The sequence below is a fragment of the Ciconia boyciana genome, chromosome 3 (genome assembly GCF_034638445.1).
Source record: "Ciconia boyciana chromosome 3, ASM3463844v1, whole genome shotgun sequence".
Classification (NCBI taxonomy): Eukaryota; Metazoa; Chordata; class Aves; order Ciconiiformes; family Ciconiidae; genus Ciconia; species Ciconia boyciana.
This window is the reverse complement of record NC_132936.1, coordinates 112229655-112254814: the sequence shown is the minus strand read 5'-3', so window position 1 is coordinate 112254814 and position 25160 is coordinate 112229655. Positions and strand designations below refer to the sequence as shown.

The window sequence follows — 25160 nt, the reverse complement described above, 5'->3', positions numbered from 1 at the left end:
AGATGCATATTTTTCACTGCAGCTCTTTATCCTCTGAAGCTGGCAGTGAATTGTTGCTTACAAACAACAGCATAAGGACTTTCCAAAGAAGAATGATAGCAATTATCATAATGACAAGGCACATAGCGTTTTTGTGCCAGACCACAATTGGAAATCTATTATGTAGTAGAACAGAAAGAAGCAGGAAGGAAGTGAATTGGCCCAACCTGGCTGGCCCCTGTTAGCTGTTATTATAATGGTCTAATAACCTTAAACATTCAAATACAGCTGGATCTATGTACCCTTATTAAACACTGTTTGTTTCATGTGCAAATTTGATAATATAAGTAAACATTGATGTCCCAAAATCAATCCTTGGGAAAATGACTAGGAAATCTTTCCAGATAAAGTATCATTTGTAGCTGCTTGCTGGTTCTTATTTTTGGGCTTCCCTTGAGCCAACCAACCAGATACTTTTACATCATATTCCTCTTTTACCTGATACTTTTCTGAGGTTTGAGTACATGTAATAGCAGTGAAGACTAGCTTTGGTTTTAAAATTTGAGGATTTTTAAAATCAGTTATTGCTCTGTGTATTGAATGAAATGAAATGTCATGAATTTTTGGGCTCGCTCATGCTTGGAGTTAGCAAGACAATACAATGCTGCAAGACTGCAGTTAATATGTAGCCTGCTCATCAGTCCTTCTCTTTGCCAGATCTGCCTCTGAGATGCCTCTAGCAACTGAACAGCTGCTTCAGTGGTGGATCCATGTGCTTCAGGGAGGCTTAAGCTCTGTGTTTTTCCAAAGATTTAATAACTTTCATTTCCTTTCATTTTTGTTAGAAGAAGAATGGTTGCTATTTTTGCATTTCAAGATGTAACATCTCTAAGAAACTATGCTCTTTCTGTTTTTCTTCAGCTATAGTCCATGTATGTCTACTTGAAAATGTTCAGAAATGCTACCACAACACTATTGTGTCTGCTGACTATTAATAATTGAGTAATTAGTAGGAGAGCATGTATGCTACAGAACTTCTTACTCTTCACTACCTTTACAAACAAACAATATCAAACTTCATTGCACATTGTCCATAATACAACTTGCTATTTTCAGAAGAGGCTCCATCTCAGCAAACTCTGTAAGTTGCAGTGTTGCCAGTACCACCTTTCTGCTGCAAGTAATAGTAGCATCTTATCTTAGTCCAGCATCTGACATCCTTGTTGTGCTTGTATTTTTTTCAGTGAATTTAACAGGCTTGCAGTTAGCAGTGCTCTTATTTTCAGCATGTTATGCATTTCTTCTAAGACAAGTTTTACTACTTTTGAGAGCTCTCTAAGTATTACAGGATTTCTCAAGAGTAAATTATCAGATGCACAATTTAGCAAGGAAGATAATATAAATTTCACTTAAAAATAACTAAGTTTATGCAAGATAGTGCAGCTGGAGTATTGTATTAGTAAGGAAGCCAATAAGAAATAAAGACTTTAGCCTACAAGCATACTAGACATTTGCAGCCACCCTCCTGTCCATTTTAACATAATTAAATAACTTAAGGCCAGCTATTTCAAATGTTTGTGTCTTCATTTAAAGAATAGGTGTTTGATATTTCAAGGTTGCCAGAAATGCTGCAACACTTCTGAGAATCAGGATACTCCTGTAGGTGCTTGAATAAAAACATAACTTCAGGCACTTTGTTTTGCATGAAATAATGACGTTTTAAAAAAATTATTATATTATTTCTTTGAAAAGTACATTGCCTTTTGATGGACCTATACAGAGAAAATTTAATTTTGGATTTTCTTTTACTGTTTTTTGGCCTATATGCACATCTGTGCTGAGCTACTTTTGTGGGAGATGTTCAGATCCTGGTGCATAAGCAGTTTGTCTTCAACTTACAGGCCTCCCAATTGAGTCAGCAAGCTTGGAAACTCTAACAACTCAAGTTACTTGGCTTATGGAATTTCTAACTTTTGCCAGGTTTCCATTGAGTTTGTAAGGTCCCTGGACTGGAACCACTGAATGATTTCACATAGGCCACCAACAGATGGTAACAACATTTGGTCTCCATCGACCTGCATAGTATTTGAGCTAATGTCCTAGTTTCTGCATCCTGTTACAAATCCTTTCAACTAACCAACCCCCTAACTGCATTCATTTTGTGTGTTGGCACAACTAATAAGTCATAAGAAGCAAATCAGTGCACGTGCAGTCCATTTACTTTAATGGAATTTAATGTAACAGTAGTTAAATTGAAGTATAGGGCCTTGACATTTCCTAATGTAAGGAGTGCGGGGACCAGAACAGTCCTATTGTCTTCAAGAGTACTTGAGTTTACTAATTTCAGTCTGATAATGCCTTTACATTCTATCTGGCCGGAAATATTTTTCATCTCATTGCCTTCTCATATGTGTTTCCCAACAACGCAATTTCCACTTCTCTAGACACTGTTCAAGAGATTTATCTTTAACTGTATGTTGACAAGGTTGTAGGAGGAATAAAAACTTCCCTTATTTATAGACATTTGACTTTTAATTTCCATCTGACTTTTTGGCAAGCTTTCAGAAGCAGACACGTTGTATCCTTGTTACCTTTAATAGAGTTATAATGGATTAAAATGTTTCATGTTGACTGCAGTATGACATTTAAAGCAAGCTTTGATTTCAGAAATATATAATTTTCCAACCATCTACATTACATAAAGGTGCAAGGCAATAATGGGGAATTACTTGTCTTACATTTCATACAGAAATGTTCTAAATTCATTTTGAACAGCCACCCATACTGGAAAAGTGATAGGTAATAGGCAGCCAGTAAAATTTTTAAACTGAGAGATTCTGGAGAAGAACAATAATTTTCTTTTACCAGTCTGTGTCAGATTTGCGTTAGAAAGACTGTACCCTTTCATAAAATAAATCATCATTTTTGTATAAATGAACATGCTACTGAGATCAACAAACCCCAGAACTTTTTTACTGTGGATGTTTCAAATATAATCAAAATAATTTTACAGAATCAGTGCCTAAATACTATCAAGTCTTTTGGCATTCAGTAAATCAACTTATGTTTTGTTAATAAGTCAGATGAACAGATACTCTAATTTCTACAGTCTGTTAGGAGTGCTTTCAGCTATCTCTTGCTTAGCTAAGGTCCTTCTCAAAATTATATTCATTTTAAACACAATTGAAAGCTCTTAGTTTGATGTGCCTACTCAAACCGAGTAGCACTTTATTCCGGCTAAGTGATCTAATCTAAAACAATGGGGTCATTTGAGATGTAAGATGCTACTTGATTTGAGTAAAGATATTAGAATCACTCCAGTTGGAAAGTCCTTTAACTTCTTGAAACTTTTAGTTTCAATAGTGACCCTATTGAAATCAATAGAGCTAGATATTCTTATTGTAGGTAAATATGATATATTTTGGCTTGAAATATGAACATTTCGTTCCAAAAGCAGCAAAAATAATGAATACATTTTTTATGCAATGGTGCCTTGTTTCCCAAATGTTACTCTCTCTTACTGCAAGAATCCTATAGCTTCTGTTCCTTTTTCCTCCCAGAGCTCCTGATGATGCTTCAAGTGTGTGGCACCATTGTCTGGCTAGCGTAGCACACTGAGTGTATTAACTTGGACCATCAATATACAACTACCAAGTGCCCTATAGGCTATTGCCAAGCAAAAAGTATAGTGGTTGAGCTCTATATATTTCTCTTTTATACAGTCATTGGTTTTCATTAAACTGCTAAGAGTAAATTTTGCTTGAAATTTCTGCCTACCTCTCTCTCAAATTTGGCTGAACTTGACTATTAGATTGAAAAGTTATTGGAGGATGAGCAAGGACAGCGGATATGTTGTGCAGCTCCATAAGGTTATCCTCCACAGAGAAACTTTCTAAAAATAAGACTTCACATTTGAAACTGGAGAATTAAAATTACAAGAGCAATTGGAACTGGAGTGGAGTATTTTCCCCCCACTTTATTATGGCATGCAGTGTAAAATATAAAAATGATGGGAGATAAAGCACAAAGACAGAAACAAGGAGGGTTTGTATTTGTATAGCACCTTTGACATTTAAAGAGTCTTAAATAAGTTTGGCAATCTCTCCACATGGAAAAAGCATTTCTCTCTGGCATTACTGGGAGAGAGATGATGTGACCTAGTTCATGGAGAAGCATTCCACTGAATTCTCAGCAAATGCAGAGAATTAACTGGAATCAGACCATGCTTCAGTCCAAGTGGCTGAAGCCAAAAGTGGAGGTGCACATTTGTCAGTCGAGCCAGTGACCAGTGTCAGGTCAAGCACTCCTTTTAGTCAAGAGGGTGTTACCAGAAAGTCAAATTATGGGAAGACCCTAGGGATCATTTCAGACAGGTGAGAATGCTATTGTGCCACCTACAGAGCATTTACCAGGTCATGGTACTGTCCAAATACCATTGGCAAAGACTGGCAGAAAGGAGGAGTAAGAAAGGAGTGGTTTACTGGTTTTCTCGTTTTGTTTGTTCTTCTGTTTTGTGTGCATGCATGTGTGTGTGTTTGGAGGCGGAGTGTGGTGCTGAGCTGATTAAGTTACCTATAGCAACTCTTGTGGTCTGAGGAAAAAAACTTTGCTTCTGTGTTACTGCCTTGAATCTGCAATAAATGTCATTGCAAAGGCCAGAATGCTCAGGTTGACTTGAGACTGTGTTGTTCTGTTATCACCTAGACCTTTACCTGGAGACAGCTCTTGGGAATAGCTGAATATAATAAACCATGCACAGCACTGTTTTATAGATCTCTGTGAAAACTTGGATGTAGTGTGATGAAAAGCCTTCTAGGCTCTGATAAAACAAATCAGGGTCTCTGTAGTGGTTTGGGAAGAGAAGTTCTATAATACAATGTAAAGTTGTGTTTGAATTAATAGTAGCTACAGAACGTGGTTTCTGTTTATCAAGGAATGTAGAAGGCTGTGTCTTATCTCTACCTGTTTAATACTGGTATTGACTGGTAGATAAACTGGAAGAGGCAGCAGACAGCAGCAATGAGGTGAAGGCTCTTCTCTTTCAGCATCTCTTATATTCTGGGGATACTGCTTTGTTGGTTCATTTTAATGAATTGCTTCAGCTGATGATTGAGCTGGTTGAAGTCATATTCATCTAGTTATTGTCTGGGTGAAACTATCTTCTTGACCATCACTTTTAAGACATGTCCCGCACTATGAAATAAGCTCCAGTTCTGGATTACAATCAGCACAGTATCGACCTATGCAGAGAGTGCAGATGCCTCAGTAGTATCATAGACAGTGTTGGAAGTTTGGAGATTCAGCTAGCAGCAGCCACTGTAAACATGATGTGGCTTCAGTCTCTCTTACAGAAAAATTGAATTTTAGAGCTTAGCTGGAGCATAGTGAAAGGTGGGTACTGCTGAAGGCTGACAGTAGGCAGATAGACATTTTCTGTTCTCTTTATTTTCATCAGCATCTTTACCTGAAGAGGCAAGATGAAATCATTAATGAAGATATTAATAACAAAACCCAGCAACGGTCTTTGCCAAGGCTGGTTTGGTCAGTGAGTCTTCTTACGGTTACTGTGGTAGAATGGAAGATCAATGAATGAGGTAATGGAATTAGTAAGGAATTATGCTATGCAGTTTGTGATCTTACAGTTGACAAATGTATTGGCATGATAAGACTGCTAGCGGCAGTCATAGTTCGAGCATGCAGTCAGATTGCTTTAAAGACCTAACTAGAAATTGTTTTGAGCAGTGGTCAATTTCCAGGAAAACTATGACCCTTTCAGGTTTGCCAAGCTGAGTGTGGTCAAAGGAACATCCTAAATACACTCCTAGACCCGATTATCCATGAGTCTAAGAGGAGCCTGGCCAGAAAATGAGACATTTTTCCATTCTTACTCCTATGGCTCAAGCTTTTTGGAGAGCTACAGGCAATGATTCGTTTGAAAATCTTCTCCTTCCCCATCCAGTACACCTCTTCTGCTGTTAAATAGACTGCCCTTAGAGAAGCCTGATGTCGTTGTTGCAGCAAAACAGTTACAATCCATATTCAGGCTCCTGCCCAGATTAGTGGGACAGATACCAGTGTACCAGGATGCTTTCAGGAAGTGTTAAATGGAATCTGATTTTTAGTTTGAAATATTTCTTCCAGCAGCTCTTCTCATCTTCTTCCCATGATTAACCCTAGTGGCCATTCCCTCCTCACCTCAACCCTGTGGCATATATTCTCTGGTCTGTGTAATTAATTAATAACACATCACAGTCTAAGAAGAAGCACACGAGAGAGTTGTTTTTTAGTCCACCAAACTGATTATTTCGAAACACCCCCTTCCCTCCCCCTGGCATATCATATTTCAGACTTGAAGCATTCCTTTCTTCACTTACCTTAGAAAATCTGTACAAATCTACATATGGAAATTTTGTGTACTTCTCTGGAACTTCAGCTTGGGCAGGATGAAAATACATAGATGAAAATGTAAAAAGAAGTATTAATGGAGATTTATATGCTCCCCTGAACATAGCAAGTGTGATTAAAGCCACCATATAGATATTTGTGCAAATGTATATATATATAGATAGATTCATAGTGTAAATTCTTCAGTCTTGGTAATTAATAGCAGCCTGCACAAATAGTCTCACTGGATTCAGCAGGTTTATCAATGCAAGTAATTACTTACCAGTGGGAATAAGAGGGTTCACATTCTAGCCCAGAATGAAGTAAAGTACTGATAACATACAGAAGGAAGAAAATTACATTATTGGGTAATTTCTCATTATAAGCAGCAATGCTTACCCTTCATATTTTTTATAATAGTTAAAAATTGCTTTACTATTAATGAAAGGACAGCTAGAAGTTTACAGGCTTCAGTCTTTAGTTTTCCAGCTATAGCACGTGATGGTATCATAGTTCCCTGGGGTCCAGAGCTCAATCAAAGCATTGCTTTCACTTAATCGGAATCTAAAACCTGATGTGAATGTTGAAAATAAACGTTAAGTTACTAACGTTATATGGGAAAAATGGAATATTACCCTTCAGTGCAATATACGTTAAACACAAAATTGGCACGAACATGAGGAAGGTAGAAAGCTGTTCATTTGTTGTTGATTTGAGCGAACTATTAAACTACATCAGATGTGACTTCAGAGCAATAAATATTGAAAAGCTTTGCAGTCATATACAGTAATAGATACAGTAAATGGGTACTAAACAAAATATTTATCTGCTTAATACTGTATAGGTAAGCAGATGTCCTTGAGTTGCTGCCAGGCTGTGCTGAAATGAATGCACTATTTCATAAAGATGAATTTTGCAAACAAGTAGGACTTGAGAGACCCAGGCCATTAAAAAACATTACTGTATCTTGACCACTGGCAGTTTGTTACAATAGGAACCATGCTTTCATGGTTAAGAATTTCAAAGAGCTGTATGGACATTTTTCCTAAACATTGTGTAGATGCATGGATGCATAAAGAATTACGCCGTAAATTCTGCAGCTGAGAGATATAACTGGTATGTTACAAACTTGCCTACTTACAAGTACTGTGCTGATGGCACTGCTATTCTTGACATTCTAATTCTGCTGCTTTCAATTCTCTTGAGATGATAAACCCCAAACAACAGAGTGCCATAAGCTAAAAGAGAGAAGGAAGATGACTGGTTTTTAGTGAAAATGTTCTGAAAGAACGGCAGAGATGTTATAAGGTTTGTCAGAGAGCATAAAAGCCTTTATAGAGCAAGTGAATTAGGCTTCCTCTGTTGTTTCTTAACAGATCCAAAACTGATAGTAAGCAGGGTGGTTTCGAACAACTGCTCAGTTTCTAGCTTTTAATAGTTAATGGGAGGTCGGACTATAAGCTGAGATCAATCCCAGAGTAATAAATTTTACATTATTATATTTGTCTTTCTTGAAATATAAACACTAGAGGACCTATTCTCAAATGGCTTCCGACCCATTTTTTCATAATTAATACAGGAAATTCAAAGAAAGTGACTCCCTGTACAGCTTAGACAGAGGCAGATTGGTATTCATCAGCATGGATTAATTAGCCTGTTACCAGACACACAGTTAGTTGGCAGAGCTACAAAATGGACAGTTATAAAGAAGGGAAAGCTTTGCCGTAAAATACCATAAGCCACATGTTATCATCGATAAAAGATAAGTTTTTTAACTTTGATGTTGATTCTACATAGTTTAAGATTTACAGCTAGATTTATCCAGCCCTACTGACATTGACCTTGGTTTCAATGCGGCAGCACTGTGGAATGAATTGCTCTTCATCGGTTTATTTGAAGGGCAGTATTTAGCAAAAAACTGCAACAAAGATTCACTCTGAATAAGAACAAGAGTCTCTCATTGTTCAGATCTGGAGACTTACTTCTGGGTCATTGTATTCAGTATGAGTCCACCATCATTTGGCAGGCTTTTTCTTTGTCTTCTATATTGGGTAAACAATCTGTTACAACCAAGAAAAGGAGAATTATGCCCTCCCACTTAGATCTTATGTACTATTCTAACAGTTTCATCTGTGACATTGAGGTGTAATGAGTTGTTTTTTCCTAGCCTTCACATTTTTGTTACTTTTAAGAACCTCATTCATGACCTGACACAATATTTTATGAAGTCAACAGAAAGGCTGTCACTGTTTTTAATGAGCTTTGTATCAAGCCCTCGGTTTCTCATCAACACGGAATAAATCCTTTCATTACAGACACCAGTGTGACATATACTGTATGAAGGTCCAAACTCTGTCACTCCTTAGTTGGCTCAAGATCTGAAGTCAACACTAGCAGCAAAGAGGAGAACTTGGGGACCATCAAGAGTGATACTACCTGTCTCCTATCTTTGTTTTGGGATGTACTAGAACTGGAGATTCAACCATCATTACTGAATAGCATGCAACACATTATTGTGCATTTCACAGCACCGCATATGAGGAAAGCAAGAGTGGGAGAGCAGGAGATTAGGTTTTTATCACACACATTCCCAAACCAGACACCATTTGCCCATGTTCATTACCAAGCTTTTTTAAGGCACAGCCCCTATCTTCACTACTCTTGCACAACTCTTTACAATCACGATAAACCCTGATTTCACTTGGAGTGTAAGTGAAACCTTAGATATCAGATCTGTTATTGTGTTTGCCTTTGCTAAAGAGAGTTGACAAGTTTTCCTAAAACACATGCAGGTTGGTATTTTGCCATCAAGAGAAAAGCCAAGAGATCTATTTGAAGCACAGTGCAATCCTGCAAGTGTGTTGATATAAAATGAGCTTTACAGTTTTTTAAGTGCCATACACAGTGCATAAAATATTACAAATTGATGGTACTGGGAAAAACTAATGAGTAGGTACATAATTCCATAAAGGAAAAATGATATTAGAAATAAATATAGGATATCGTTTCAAAAAGACCAGGTGACCTTTTTGCTTTGAGACTGACACAAAGCAGTCTTGCTCAGCAGTAGAGTAAAATTTTGAGACAACTGGAAGTTGAAGGAGTGGTGTAACTATACAGCCCTTCTTATTTTCAGCTTTAAAAGTCTATGTCTTCAAGGGATTTTAGATCCTTTTGTATGCTCACAGTATTTTTGGTCAACCTTGAAAGAAAGTATGTTGTTACACACTTACACATCTCCTTACATGGACATGGGAAGTATGTAGTGAGAGTATTGAGTGGAATAAACTGAATTACATTTAATAAAATTGAAAGTAGCCACACAGTGAGCCAGCTTAAAACAGCTGGTAAATCTAGACATCAATACTTACAATGCGCTGACATATCTCCCTAAGCTTTGACCTATCTTCATAGAAAAGTAGTGGACAGCTTGTAGTGACTTTACAAATGAAAGATCAAGTGCATGCACAATTTGTCTGCTATACGCTGTTGTTAGGATACAGGTTCTAAATGGAAAATGTCTGGATATGCTGCTATTTTAGTTCAGAGGAAATATGCTGGTGATGAAGTTAAGCACCTGAGTGCTAAGTGGTTTTAGATTACAACACTTGTTTAAAACAGATTATAGATTTTGTAAGTGCACGCTGGATATAATGTGCAAAGATTTCCACTCTTATAAGCTATATGTTGAGCATTATGCCAATAAGCCATTGCTTGCTTAGATGGTAGACTGATATCTTTTTGTCCTGACATGACAAGTAAAGGATATTTCCATTTGTTATCCCCATCTGTCACAAGCTGTAAACCTCAGATCCGTAAAAGTCTTATCTGAATGTATTTGTTAACGTCTTGCTTCACTGGGCACGATGACGTATCATATAGTGCATATCATTTTAATTGTGTAAATAAGGAGCTGCATTTTTTTGTCAGTCGTGACATAACTGGAATTACTTGATTTCTTCTACACATAGGCCCAGTTTGGGAAAGCATTTTGTTCAACTCATCCCTGTTCTGCACATCACAGAAACATGTTCTTCAAGCATATGCTTAAGAACTCTCTTGAATAGATGTGCATTTCTGAATCAGAGCTATGGTATTTTAAGTTGCTGCATATGCAATTATGTTATATTCTGCGTTGATTGTACTATATAAAAAGCACTAATATTTCGCTTGCTGCAAAATTTTCAGATATAAAGACCCCTTCATGTTGAAATAGTCTTGATTGTTTCTGTGAATCCATTTGCTATATGAGAACATCTTGATTTTTGTAGAGCATATGATTTTCATGTGGGTTTGCATTGCTGCAAGTGAACTAATTATCTTTATTTCTGTTTTACAGCGGGAACAACATATATCTTTAGCAAAGGTGGTGGACAAATCACTTACACGTGGCCTCCTAATGATCGGCCGAGCACTCGTGCAGACAGACTGGCAATAGGGTTTAGTACTGTTCAAAAAGAAGCTGTGTTGGTACGAGTGGACAGTTCTACTGGGCTCGGAGATTATTTAGAGCTGCATATCGTAAGTATTATTAACAAATGCATGATATTTCTTCTCGTCTTGATTGTTCTTATATTTGTGGGTTTTAATTTATTTTATTTCAGTGTAAATACAGCAGTTTGTTAATGAACCTTTTAGGGTCAATAGTGAACTAAATGATAATGGCTTATAGCATACAATACTGTACAGGGTCTCAGACATTCTCAAAATGCCTTTTACTTTATACAGTGCTACTTTGTGTGGCTTTTCAGTTAAAAATCATACCGTGATACCTGAACAGATATAGCAGTTTACTGCAATCTAATTACATAAAACAGGATTTAGCAATGTCAGAGGAAGGTACATTAATCCTGGAGGATTTAATCTGGAATCTGCTGGGGGAATTACAGTGTATCACAATTGACTGTGCTTATTGTTAATACTAGAATTTATCCTCTGATTTCACCATTCCTTTGTGGTGATAAATCTTGAGCAAGAAAGCAAGATTGTCAAGCTAGGAAGTCTGAAAAAGTAATTTCAGCTGCCTTAAAGCAAATAACTAGCAATCAAAATTGAAAGCATCTGGATTTTTATGGCAACATAAATAAATGATCAGTTGAGATAAACATAACTAGGGCAGTATAAAATTTTGTTGTTTAGATTAGTCTCAACTTTTTTCATGTATTAGTTTGATTTTGATTTAAGGATCTCTCTACTTTCAGGAACAGAAGAGTTCCTTTTGAATTAAATTACTTATTGATTTATAACCAATTACACTTTTACCCTCAGAAAATATTCAGCATGATCATTTTCAAAATTAGAGGGAATTATGGTATTCAATCTGCCCAGGCTCCTTACTTCTGTAAAGGCACTCTTGCACTGTGGACTAAGGTGATTTTTTTTTATTTACTGGCTTGAGTAAATAAACAAAGAAAGAAGGCCTGAAATAAAATTCAGGGGTTGTCTGTACCCTTCTCTTACTTTGAAATGCATGGACAAAATGGCTGGCTGGTATTATACAATCTTAATTTAACAATGTGAACAAAGCAACTTCTCCCGGGTGCCAGAAAAGCTGAGTGCCTACATTTTTCAAGGCAAGTATTGTGTTGCTGAAGAGAATTTAAAAATTTGCTTTTCAAAGCCACATCTAACATCAGGTGCCTAGTCATCATTTGCCTGTTTCTTTGCAATCTGAGACCAGATCCACCCACTGTGGTCAACAGTGTTACTTTCTCCTTACAGTGTTTTCTTTTTCATTAGCATATTAAGCAATGTTTTTCTCGTAGTTTTACTATACCTGAAGTCTACCAAAACCATAATATTTGTGCAATCTTGTGCCTACCCTTGATTTTTCCATTTTAAAACAAATATTGGGTTCATTAGTTATCACAGAATCACAGAATCGTATAGGTTGGAAAAGACCTTTAAGATCATTGAGTCCAACTGTAATTATGAGTTGGAGATCAAAAATCATTGCCTGCTCATAAGTGTTTCATTTTTTTTTTCCTAAATAACTTTCTTATACCCATACTGTAGCAACAGATAGTAAAAACAAAAGAATAATTGAGAGTTTTCTGTGGTCAGAAACACTACCAGCTTAATAGGTATGGGGAAAATCATAAATTATACTTTACGGGTCTTTTGAAATTTATGTGAAGGAGCAACAGGCCTTTTATCATCATGCTCTGTGAGGTGATCCTGGCCTCCTCCTATTGTCTTTGCAAGAGACTTCAGGAACCTCCCTGAAGCCTGCTCTGCTTCAGTGTAAAATTCGTGATAATTGTGCAGAAATTTCACTGGAACGAGGTCTGACCTTCTGAGAGCTGCTTCAATGTAGTCTCTCTCTAGAGTGGAGACACTAAGGGATTGACCTGAAATCCTAAGACATCTGGCAAGGATTTTTTTAAGGGTCGTCAATGTTAGATAAAGCTTGGAAAACTGCTGGGACATAGTTTCCTGGAATCTATTTCAAATAAGTATAGTATTCAAAAGGAAGTTGAAAGGCAGTATTTTCAAAAGCACTCATGGTACCAAAGAACATGTATTTTATTAAAGTCAGTGGAACTGTAGGCACTTCTGAGAATTTTACCTGAGATCAATTTTAGCTCAGCAAGGTATTGTGAAACATCACAGTTATAAAAATGAAGAACATAGAAACGGAGAGGCCTATGTATATCTTATTTGAAGAATAGTTTATCAGATCAAAGTTTTTCAATATTGGCAGCTACTGCATTAAACTAGCTGTAATAAAAGTAGTAGGAGGTTGTGTCATTCAAGACTTCCTTCTTGCACCAATGTTGAGATGCCACTAAGAATGTCTTACCTACTAAATAACCAGAAACATGCAAAAGCTGTGAATAGTGGAAGGAGGAAAAACTAGAAGGAGGGAAGAGTCTAATTCTGCATGTTCTTTTGCATGCACCCACTCACCTGTTTGCATAATGAATATGCATGAGCAATAAATGCCTGTGTACATTGAGATGCACTGTGCATGGATAACTTAGCTGTGTTATAACAACTATAACATTATAACAAGGATATAGTTGTGATTTAATTATGCTGGGATTCAGTTTTACAGTATGGTAAAAACTGGTTCTTTTGTTATGGAGCTTTCATTTTACCTGGGAGGTCATTAATCACTCAGATCCTCTGTAGTGACAAGATTTGGGACAGAAGTGTAAGGATAGGTTTTAAGTGTATTTTCAGCAGAATGGTGGCAAACAAAGTTTGGAACTATTGCTTTGAGTTAAAAAATTTAGAACATACCCCTCACTAGCATGTTGGGGAGGGTGTTTGTTTGGGATGTTTCAGAACAGAGCTAGAGGTAGCTTGCTCTTAACCTTCTTCATTCTAGAAATGGAAGAGGAAATTACGAGTTTGATTATGGTACTTCAGTGTGTGCTTGCCCTCTTTATTATTCTGTTTACTTAAAGACGATGTAAACCTAATAATGAAATCAAGCTCATAACAAATTCTGATTTGGAAAATTGCTACTTGAGCATCTGAATCACAGCTTTAGTGTTAGGTTAGGAACACATTTATTTAAAGTAATCATTTAACCTCCCCAAATAACCATTGTTAATATGAGAAACATTTAAAAAAATGTGTAATGTGCATTGCTACCAGATGCTTAACAGTTCCAGTGCAAATATTTTAAATTCCAAGATAGATTATTATAAAACTCTACCTGTACTGTAGCAGCCTAGATATAAAGGACTGGTTGTGTGTATGATACATATGCATCCCTGTGCTTCAAGAAAGGGATGATAATAAGATTTAGTCATCCAGAGATGCAGCAATTAGTTTTCATAACAATCACTTGACTTCTGTTATGGAAGTGGTCTCCTGTGCAGTCTCTGCTAGGAGGTTCAAGAGGAAATAGATATCAGGCCTAAAAGTCTACTGCCACTTCCTTCTCCTGTTGATGTATAAAAGAAGGACAGATAGCTCTGAGAATTAATATAATCCTCCTTTTTTCCCCTTTTTCCTGGCATGGTCCGCATCCGTCTCCATGCCAAATGGAAAAAGGTGGCAGCTTATTCGCGCAGTGTTTGGTTACTCGCCATGTGCACTTCTGTGCTTGGGTTTTTCATTGACTTCTAAAGCCCTTAGGTAATTCTGTCAGCAATTCCTGTTCCTACCTCTGCTCTTCTTTTCCCACCCTCTTGCCCCAAGTCATTAGACAGAAAAGGGGGGGGGGGGGGGGGGAGAGAGAGAGAGAGAGAGATGTCATCATCTTCCACAGGCACTGTGCTGTTGCTGCCTCAAGTTTCCAGCTTTTCTATGGTGAAGAACAAAGTGAAGTTAGACAAAGATATTGTCTTGAATGGCTAAGAAATCCTGTTAAATTGCTCTTTCTGGCAATGGTGGTAGCATAGGAAACTGGCATTCTCCTGTGTGGCACAAATAGTATTCGCTCTACTAATGAAGACAAGAAGGATAGATTTCCATCAATAGACTTCAACCATTTTAAAAAATTGTTTTAAGTATAAATTATTGCATGTTTTCATCTTTCATTGTTAAAATGAAAGACTTTATAACAAAATGTAACATTTTGTAGGCCTGATGGAAAGAGTCAGCAATTTCTGTGTCTTCCTTGTTTGTCATTTGTTTTAAATTCAAAGTATTTTGGGAGCACAAAACCAGTGTGCTGTCTTTATGGTTACGGCTGATTTTGAAATTGAGAACAAGAAGTTTGTAGGGGGGAATAAGGCCAGCAAAGCATTTCAGATCTTACAGCTTTGGCATTCCAGAAAAGACACCCAGCCTACGGGGCACTAGCTACTTAAGTTAAACTGGGCTCACTTCTGTTATCTCAAGCAGGGCGAGGAATTACTAATTAGGCTCAGTTACATATATGGATCTGCTGAAGTAGGTGAAGTGGTGAAGATCATTCTGATAACAAACATCCTAAGGTTTAAAATAAGGAATGAGGCAGATGTAGCAGCATTTTGAACATTGTCCTAACCCTCTTCTGGGGGAAGCTGGGGAAAAACACCCTGTAATTCCAGTGAGGGAAGAGTGATAATCCTACCTAGGATATAGTAGACATACAAAAATAAAAAGAAATTAAACTCAGGGTAGATTGTGGTAGATAGTTTTATTTCATTCTCTTTAATGTTATTAGGGAAAAATATTGTAGGGAAAGTATAAACCAATAAGGTTAATACTGTGATGGGAAAGCATGGAAAATTATTTTAAAAGATGTGGTAACAAGTTACCTGAAAAAATATGGTATGATTAAGGACAGATAGTATCAATATATGCAAGGTATAACACAACCTGAAATACTCTGAAGATGCAGCATTACTGGCATGATAGATTAATCAGTACTGTACTCAGATTTTCAAAATATGTTTGTGAAGCCTTCAGAGTCACAATTAATGACTGAGGTGAACAGTCATAGGAGAGGAAATATTGTATGTCTTACAGAAAATTGGGTTTTGGATCATGAATAAATTCAGTTTGTGCTCTTTGTCCCAACTATTTATATACTGCATCTATTAAAATATATATTGTGAGAAAGGCATTTTTCATTTGAAATTTTTCCATTAGGAAGATGTGGATAAAAATCAAGTGAAAGCTTTTGTGAGTTTTTGTCAGCTTTGGTTCAAAAATTCTCTTAGTTTAAAAGAAAGTTAATGCTTCCCCATGTTCTGAGCTATTTATTCAGTTTTTGTATCTGATATACTTCATTTTTCATAAACTAGGGAAATATTTAATATCTCCAAATGAAATGTTGACTTTTGTGTAAAAAAAAAATTATATCAAGGGGGTTTGATTTTCAGCTTTAAGTTAATGGAAAATTCTGCAAAAGTCCTCTCTCAACTTTTTTCCTGCTCATTTTTTGGAACTTTTGGCAAACTTAAAAGGACTATTATTTCCTGCTCCCCTCCCTCTGTCTCTTAGTTAAACATATGCAGTATTCTTCTGCACCAGGCTTTTAATAGCTGACTCTGTTAGATTCTATTGTACATATACATAATATATGGATAATTTTAATTTATGCAAGTATAATGACCTTCCCTCAAGTGAACAGAAATAGTAAAACTTGAGTGAGGATCAGACTTCTGTGTTTGAGTGTACCAGAGAAAAAATTGCAGAGTCTTAAGATAAATGAATTTGTTATTCTCTTTTGAATACTTCACATGTCTTGGGCTTAATGCCTAATGGAAAGTCAATTGAAAGATTCTTATTGACTTAGTTGTATTTGGATCAATGCCTAGAGAGTTGAATATACTTTCAGTGAGACTGATGATAAAAATACCTTTGATTTTAGTGGTTTGTATTGGAGCTAATTAATTTTCCCAGGAAGAGTTTAATAATCTTAAAAAAAAATATTCCCAGAATAATGTTTCTTCTAATAATCATCTTTCAAATATGGAATTCCTTATTATTATATGCGTATCTGTGCAATGCAAAGATTTGGTAAGGCCGGTGGTGGCTTGTATATGCATGAAACTAATGAATTTAAAATCAAATTATTCATGTCCAGGAAGGGCTAAAAAAAAAGTAGAACTAGATTTCAGAAATCTGATATTTTAGAACTGCTGAGCATGCACATCAGTGGTGAAATTCAATGGAAGTTGAATATAGTCAGCACCTCTGAAAATCAGACCATCATCATATCAGCTGAGTGGGCATCAGGGATCACTCTGGAGCCCTGGAAAGACTTTGGATCATTATATTTGTCTGAGTTTTGATATTTAATATCCTGCTACCTTGAGGCACAAGACAATTTCTTAAGGCTGATGTTATCTAATCCAGAATTCTGCTAATATTTGATATTTCCTTATTATGCTTATATACATGATATTTATTGGTTATTTTTTTTCTCATTAATATATGTGTATGGAAAATGCTATAGGAAGTTTAACTGTTGTGGGCAGTGATTGTTCTCTTTGGGGAACAAAAAGCTCAGCAACCAGACTATGCGTTAATCTTTAACTGAAGAAAAATTTATTTGAAAGAAGGATTTCCAGATTTGCTTATGGGTTTGAATAATGAAAAGCAGTGCAATCAAAAAAGAATCATTTATGGGACTAGACAGGCAGGTGAGAATGCACTTCAATGTACACAAATATTAAGTTAATTAGAATGGGAGCAATGAATTAATCTAGGGAATTTGTGCTAAATGCAGCAATCATTTACCTCACTGATCAGGTTAAAGATTTAAGTTTGTAGGAAAGAAAATAAATAAATCCCTGAAATGGTCAAGCCATGCCTTGAAAACATACAATTAAGTTATTCTTTTGTATTAACAGAGACATAGATTAAAAAACCTCTGAAAAGGGATTCTATGATATAAGCTGTTTGTTAATGCCTCATCTTGAATATTCTGCACAGTCTTTTATCACACACTGAGCAACAGTGGTCTGTTCTTGCCATAAACAGGCCAAATTGCTGAGAGAAGGTTATGGAAATGTGCTAATTCTGGCACAGAACAGTATAATACCTAACTGTATGAAAAATATGAATGGAATTTGGACAGTCGATGTAATTAAACAGTTTGGCTATGACCGCCGTCATGGAGCACTGCAAGGAGAAATCCTGATGCTGGCATGGAAGGTCCATTATACCAGCGTGGCAGGTCTGATCCTCCAGCTGTGATTTCCTGGTTCCTCAGCCTAGAAATGTGCTTGAGGGAAGCAACTCCTTTCACCTTCTTCCTCTGCCTTGGGATAAATAGAAGTTCTCACTTCTTCCTCTACCCAGCTATTAACTAGCTAAGACATCCTGCTTCTTTTATGCTTTTGGGAGGATAGAAGCTTCCTTCCCAAAAACCATGCTGTATGACAGGGTCACCACCTGCCAGCCCCTTGGCGAGAGAAAATTGCACAACCAGTAGGACCTAAGTTCTCAGCTAAAATACCATGTGTCAGTTGCAAAATGCTCCAGCCCTCAACACTAATGAATCTCATGAGGTGCTTTCTTCTAGCAAAGATGTAAAGCCTGGCTGAGGGTGGGTAGATATTTGAAACACTTCTGGTGGCCCCACATATATTAGAATCTTCTGATAGCAATATGGAAAGAATTGCATGTCACCATGGTGTTGTATGAAATGATCTTGCAGACCAGACCATGGACTCTAAGAACCCTTCTGATCTTGCGTATCTCAAGATTACACTGTAAATTGAATCCATCTGTTGGCTGAACGGCTTAAGATCCAAAACTTTGTAACTGAATTTGATGGCAAGTCTTCCTTTGGCTTTACTGTTGCAAACTGTACACAGAGGAGCCTTTGATCCAGGACGAGGAGAGAACATAAACATCACAAGGAGAGAACATAAACATGGAACTTAATTTTCCAGGGGCCTTGTTGAACTTGAAAAAAATGCTAAAAAGATTAAGAATAGAAGGGGTTTGGGCTGAGTCATGTTATGCTAAGAAAAAAAAGTTCTTAACATTTTTAAGAACTGAAGTGGACCAATTTGGAGAGGCAAGCAAAAGAGCAAGCATATTTAATTAACATAAATTTGAAGAGGCTCATGACCTTTTCATAAAACAGCTCTTATTTTTTACATTGTTACTTTTAAAGCTCTGAAGTACTGTATGGATTACATCCAGTCTTATTGTCAAGGATTCTTTCTCTTCCCTTTACCTTGTTCCCTATGTTGTTTTTCTGCCTTGTTCTCAAACAGAAATTCATGTGCTGTGCATATTCTGCAGTCCCAGTGAATCCCAGTGAAAGCAGGTGGCAACCTCCAGGTGTCTCAGCAGTTACATACCTTTTCTTTTCCACAGAATGAGGCATACCATATAGCTAAAGGAACAGAGGAGTCACTTCAGATGGTGGCTGTATGGTGTACTCACATGGGAGACCTTCTTGATGAGGACCATTGATTAGTTCTGTTTAATTAAAGAACAAAAGCAGCAAGAGCAAAGCAAATAGGCATGTGGCCAAAATTAGGAGACATATCCTTTTGTGACTAGGTTTTTTACATATAAATACCAAATTTATGGCTTCAGAAAGGAGGACAGATGAATTCGTTTATAATGTACAGATAAATAAATAGCCCATCTTTCCTCCGTACCAGCACCTTTCCCAGTTAATATTATATTCTCCCATCGATGTTTTAGAACCATCCCAGTCTAATCAGGTCCTTTTAATCCAAAGTTCCCTGAACTGGTTACTAGCCAACATCCTTGCATATGAAGGGTACAGATATTTTAATAACTTTGCACCAACTCTTCCAGAACATTGCCATGTATAAAAAGAGCTGATGAAAAATTTAGCAGACATTTTAGCAACCTTATTAAGATTTAAAGAATACTTGACTATTTGCAATAGCAGAACAGTTGAGATGTTCACTGAAACCTGGCTGATCACCCAAAGGAAGAAACACTGAATCATAGGAAATGATTGTGATTATTTGGAGAATGAGAGCTTTGGATGATTGAGGGTCACTTCCAAGAGCTATCCACTTTTGTCCACCTATCCTTCATGGGTACTTCTCTGCTTATTATATCTATTGTATATTTTGTTAAACATATGCTGTTTGTTATATCTAGTAATATAATAGAGTCAGCCCTGATAATATTTCCTAGCTTGTTACTGCCTAGTTCTCGTCTAATTTTAGAGAAGCACAAAAAGATTAGCATTCCTTCCTCCCCACTAGGCACGCCTGGCTCAAAACCAAGTGGAAGGCATGTCTACCCAGCGTGTTAGAAGTCATGACAGTGCAGGGTGTAGGCAGGTTGTAGGCACTTTGGGCTGACAATGTGTGGTTTGGAAAAAAAAAAAAAGGCAGACATGAGCAATGGCATCACTTTCAGAGTATCCTAGACTACGCTTTTAGCTCCTGATGGCAGCTTGAATGAGAGAGAGTGACTCTCAGATTGCTATGACCCATTGAAAGAGGGCCAGATTTGCACAGGACAGATCAAGGTTTGTTTCTTATGAATATAAGCCAGATCAAGGTTTGTTTCTTATGAATATAAGCCAGAACCCAAGATCTGGCCCATTAACTCCCTGTCTTTTAAATTTATGATCTCTAAGTGAGGATAAGGATATAGTGTGCACTGCAGCACAAAGTACCAGTGTAGCAGTTTTTCAGTGAACATGCAGTATGAACAATATCATTTTTAATACCAGTCAGAGAGATTAGTCTGTTGATGCAGAACAAGGCTAGGGGAAAAGTGCTGCTGGTGGCCTGAACAGATTCTGATCCTAACTCCAAATAATTCTCATCCCACCACTTCCACTATTAATTTGTCTGAAGAAACTGCAGAAATACAAGCAAGTATGAGCAGGATCTACATCAGGCCAGAAAACTCCTGCTGGAAGGTGAAGGGTGCAGAGGCAATTTTACAGAGCCTGCTGCTTTGCTTCAGGCATTTGTTTAAGTAAACATTGCTATTATAGTTAATCACTTTGTGCTAATAAGGAAAGCTTGTCTTAATACTGTTCTGTTTTTGTGAGATACTACCTTAATTGTAACTCATAATTAGTTAATTAGACCACTTATTTAATTCAGGTTTTGCTCTGTGATGCCTCAGTGTCATCACCAAACTGGAAACTTGTTTTAATATTTAATGCTAGTTTGCTTTTTTTCTTCCAGATTGTTTTATTGTCCTGAGCCTTTCTCACTTTTCACTTATACCACTGTGTCAGTGGGGAGCACCTGTAGTGAAATCAGTGAATTTAATCTGGTTTAGTCTGAATTTAATCCAGATGGTAGAACTGAACACACTGGGCCGGGTTCCTACTTTCATCCTATTTAGCTATTTAACTTTTAGAATCTCTGACACTAACTCATTGCACCAGGGTCAGGCAGGACATAGAGCCAGAGCAGGGAATTTATCTGGATTTCCCAAAACCCAGGTTACCAATTATATCTTCATCTGCTTTTCAGTAACGTGCCTGTGCTGTCTAATCATTTTCTCTCTTACCTGAGCGTGACGTGCTTGACATCAGTGCATCTCCACTGCTGCTGTATCACTGAGCAGCCTTTCCCTTTCTCTCCCAGCAACAACCACAGGTGTATAATATTAGCCTTGCCTATCAATCTCATAGTGATTCTTCCCGTTCAACAGTGGGCTGCTGCAACTGTTAAGTCTCTTTTGGTTTTTTTGCTTAGATCATGCTGGTCCCAAGAATTTCTGCAACAATAACAGACAGGATGAGGATTTAATGAACTGATATTGTCAGTGTTCTGGTAGTTTATGCTTAATGTAACAATCCCACTAACAACAGGTGAGTTTTCCTGTTAAGTGTTTGGAGAGGCTTAAATATCTCTCTGTTCATGAAAGCCCATTTATACTGAAGCATTCTGAGGCTCCAGAGGGTGGATTAGCTGAAGGAACTGACTCATGCATTTCTTGGCTTTCGATAATTACCTAGCTTACATTGAATAAGGGATGCCGAGGAACAAAGGAAAGACACAGGTCCTTCAGTTTTGCCAGTTCTGTGTGAAATTATCCTGAAGCCTTCAGTACATCAGCATGAAAACTACTAACATGGCTTTAACTTCTTGTGCTAGAATTTGCAGGTGATAATCTATGTTTAGTCAAGGACCAAATGTAAGTCCAGATATTCCCTCAGGGAGATGTAAATCATGCTTGCTGCTGCAGCATTATACATTCTCTGTGGTCTAGGAAAAGCCACTCATCAGAACTGGGAAGTCTTCCCTCTGCATATTCTGCTGTTGGGTCAGGTACTCCTTTTCATCTGGGGCCTCTGGATTGAAGGATGGGATTGAAGCATTCTCAGTGGATCTTGTCATGCACCATTCTGGGGCTGGAATCGCTTGTTATTTTCTGTTCAGCCCTCACCTTTGGTGGACACGCAGTTTACTGCCTACACACTGAATGCTACAGACTGTATTCTTCCCGTTCACTGTGAAACTCCATTAATGTCCTGAAGCCTTATTGTTCCCCATACGGGGGTTTGTTTCCTGACCCAGTGAATTCCAGGGAACAACAGAAAGTTCCTGGAGCAAAAGTACTCAGCCTTTCCCTTGCATAGCAGATGGGAGTTTTTAAGACTCACTGTGGATTATGTAGCAGTGCCTTCTCATTTAGGGACAAGCACAAAGAGCATTATCATATGTGAAGCTCCTTTACAGTAACTTCTACCAATTAAAATAAAAAGTGAAAAGATTATGCTATAGAGCCTTAATAACCACTCAGCATATTTGATAATGTCACTGCTGTTGGTATCATATTCACCACTATGTTTAACAGCTGAACAGATGCAGCTCACTAGAGCACCACATGGTATGCAGCAGCAGGGAGTCCCATTTGACAAGTTGGTTTTGTTTTATTTCCTTCCCAGCGAGTCTTCCCCGATATCCCAAGTTTCTGTAGTGTTTTGATTTGCTATTCAGCAAATAGAAAAAGGTGAGGGGATTCTGTACTGCTTGTTTTCAAAGCAAGAGGGTTTTTGACTTTTTAGTGGAAGTACTATGAAATTCCTAATAAAGCCAATATAAGGCATGTTTTAATGTAAAATTGTCAGCCCTTGATCTGAAAAGGGTTGGGTTTTAGCAGGTAGCGTATATCTGCATGCACAGGTTGCTTGTAGGATAGCAACTATGCTGTTTTTTGGAGGTGGCTTCAAGTTTGTGCATTTTTATATTTTTTTTAATTGCAAGATTCTGTGTACACATCTGCAACTCACTTTGCAGAGTGATCATTAACTCTTGGCTGTAATAGTGCCATGGGATGCGGTGGTTGTTTGGTGCTTCTAGATTTGCTCTCCATGGAACAATTCATAGGAGCATTTTGTGAGACTTTCCAATCTTCTAATTGCTTGTCTGGAAAAACACCTGAGTATATACTCTGAGGCTAAAATAAGATGGCTATGCACTTAATATATTCTAAAAAATCACGGGATAATACAGAGTAGATAATGAAACCTTGGTTATATGATTTGGGTATTTGTTTCCAGGAAACATATAATAAAGGTGGGAACAAGACTAAAAGTACTGCAAGAATTAGGTTATCCACCTCATATTACCTGGTCCATAAATAAACACAGAAACTCCCTTGGTTATATTTCCTGTTCCTTATTAATGTAGTTATATAGTTAAAGATAGGTACTGCCAAGGGCTAAATTAATGGGCAGTGTCTTCCCCAGAGCTAAAAACTTGTCACAGCTTTGTGCACAGCTGATATACTCTTTTGGAAGATATTTAAGATTTCTGGGTTTCTATTCCTAATCTACTTTTTCAATATTTTGCTGGCTATTTAAACTGACATTCTTAAGGCATTGATTTTCTTTTCTTCTTTCTTACTTTTCATTGCATATTCAAACTCAAAAAACCACCAGCACGTCTTCTTGTCACAGCTGTAGTGTGGTACATGATGACACCAAGCTGTGCTAGTGTGGGAGGAGGGGAGATAGGGGTTGCAAGCACTGTGGAGAACTGATTAAAATTCAAAATGAGCTTGATAAAGTGGAGAAATAGTCTGAAATCAGGAAGATGAATTTCTACAAAGGAAAGTGCCGAGTTCTGTACCTAAGATGGAAAAATGAAATGCACAGCTATAAAATGAGGAATAATTCTGGCCAAGAAGCAGTTCTACAGAAAAGACTGGGAAGTTACAGCTGATTGCAATTTGCTGCAGAGACAGACAGGCATCAGTCTGGGATGTATTGACAACATGTGGGGTGGCAGAGGAGGCAAAGAAGTTAATTGTTCACTCAGTACTGCTGGGACCTTAGCTGAAGAAGTATGTCCAGTTTTGGGTGCTTGGCTTTGAAAAGGAGGTAAGCAAATTAGGCAGCTAGTAAAAGAACCAGCAATATCCTCTAGTTTCATTAACACGTAGTTCCTAAGAAGAAAATGAAAGAAGAGGCTCTGTTTTATTTATAAAAGAGAAGACAGGGAGCGACTGGATGCAAAAACTGTCTTTTAATATATATAGGCTGTTATAAACAGGACTGTGGCTAATTTGTTTCACCTGTCTGTCAGGATAAGGTAAGAAATAGTTGGTTTAATTTGCAACAATGCTATCAGGTATTGGAAAAAAAATTTCCAGCTGTGTTTGATGGTTAGCAGTGGAGCAGGTTTATGTAGGCAGGCCTTGTCAATTTATCTTTTCAAGCTCAGATTACATTCCTATCGGTAATGGGAATGCCATGGAGACTTCTGCTGTATGTTTTTGCTAAAGTTAGCCTAGGTGTACTTGCTGTTGCCAGTGAGTGATGGGTGTAGTGAGGTCTTCTTAAGCTGTACACTCCCATTTATGCTGCAGTTTTTAACTGGAGGACTTAGGTCCAGGAATGATTTAAGATGAATGCTTAGATGTAAGTACAGTGAGGTTCTCCGTTTTCATTCCTAAAGACACAGAAAAGGGAGAGAGTAAGCTGCTGCTAAGGATTTTCTTTTAATATCCATTGGTCCTACTGTCATCAGCAAACTAAGACTGTGCATGGCAGCATGAGGTAGAACCTGCTCTTCCTTTGCCATATCAACATCTCCTCTCATTTAACACTAGCCAGCTGCTTTGCCGCTACATGCAGGAAAGAAATTTGAATCTGAATTTGAATCTGAGAATTGCTCGCCAGCCAAGCAAAGGCCTGTTGGTGTGTTCTTCACTGACTGTTGGCATGTGCCTCCTCTTCAGCTTGTGGGAAAGGTGGTGGTGATGTAACTAACTTTGCCTCGTCGCCCACCTCTCAAATGTTAGCAAGTGTTTGCTATGGATGCTGTGTGGGAGTAGTGAGGTAATTTGAACTGTCCTGGTGTAAATCCAAAATAACCCAAATGGGCTAAATAGATTACTGAGCAAAATTCATTTGATTATATTGCAGGAATAGTGTGCAGTTGGGATTAATTTATTTTTCAGGTTTATGAACTATTTGGCCAGTT

The 25160-nt window shown here is 37.5% G+C and overlaps 1 protein-coding gene across 21 annotated transcripts in view; it reads left to right on the top strand.

Moving 5' to 3' along the window:
• Positions 1–25160, top strand: part of NRXN1 (neurexin 1) — a 728334-nt gene that overhangs the window by 500209 nt on the left and 202965 nt on the right. For all 21 annotated transcript variants that reach the window (XM_072858477.1, XM_072858476.1, XM_072858472.1 and 18 more), the window contains one exon: positions 10703–10884. In XM_072858477.1, the coding sequence (XP_072714578.1) occupies positions 10703–10884 (182 nt within the window). The remainder of the gene's footprint in view (positions 1–10702; positions 10885–25160) is intronic.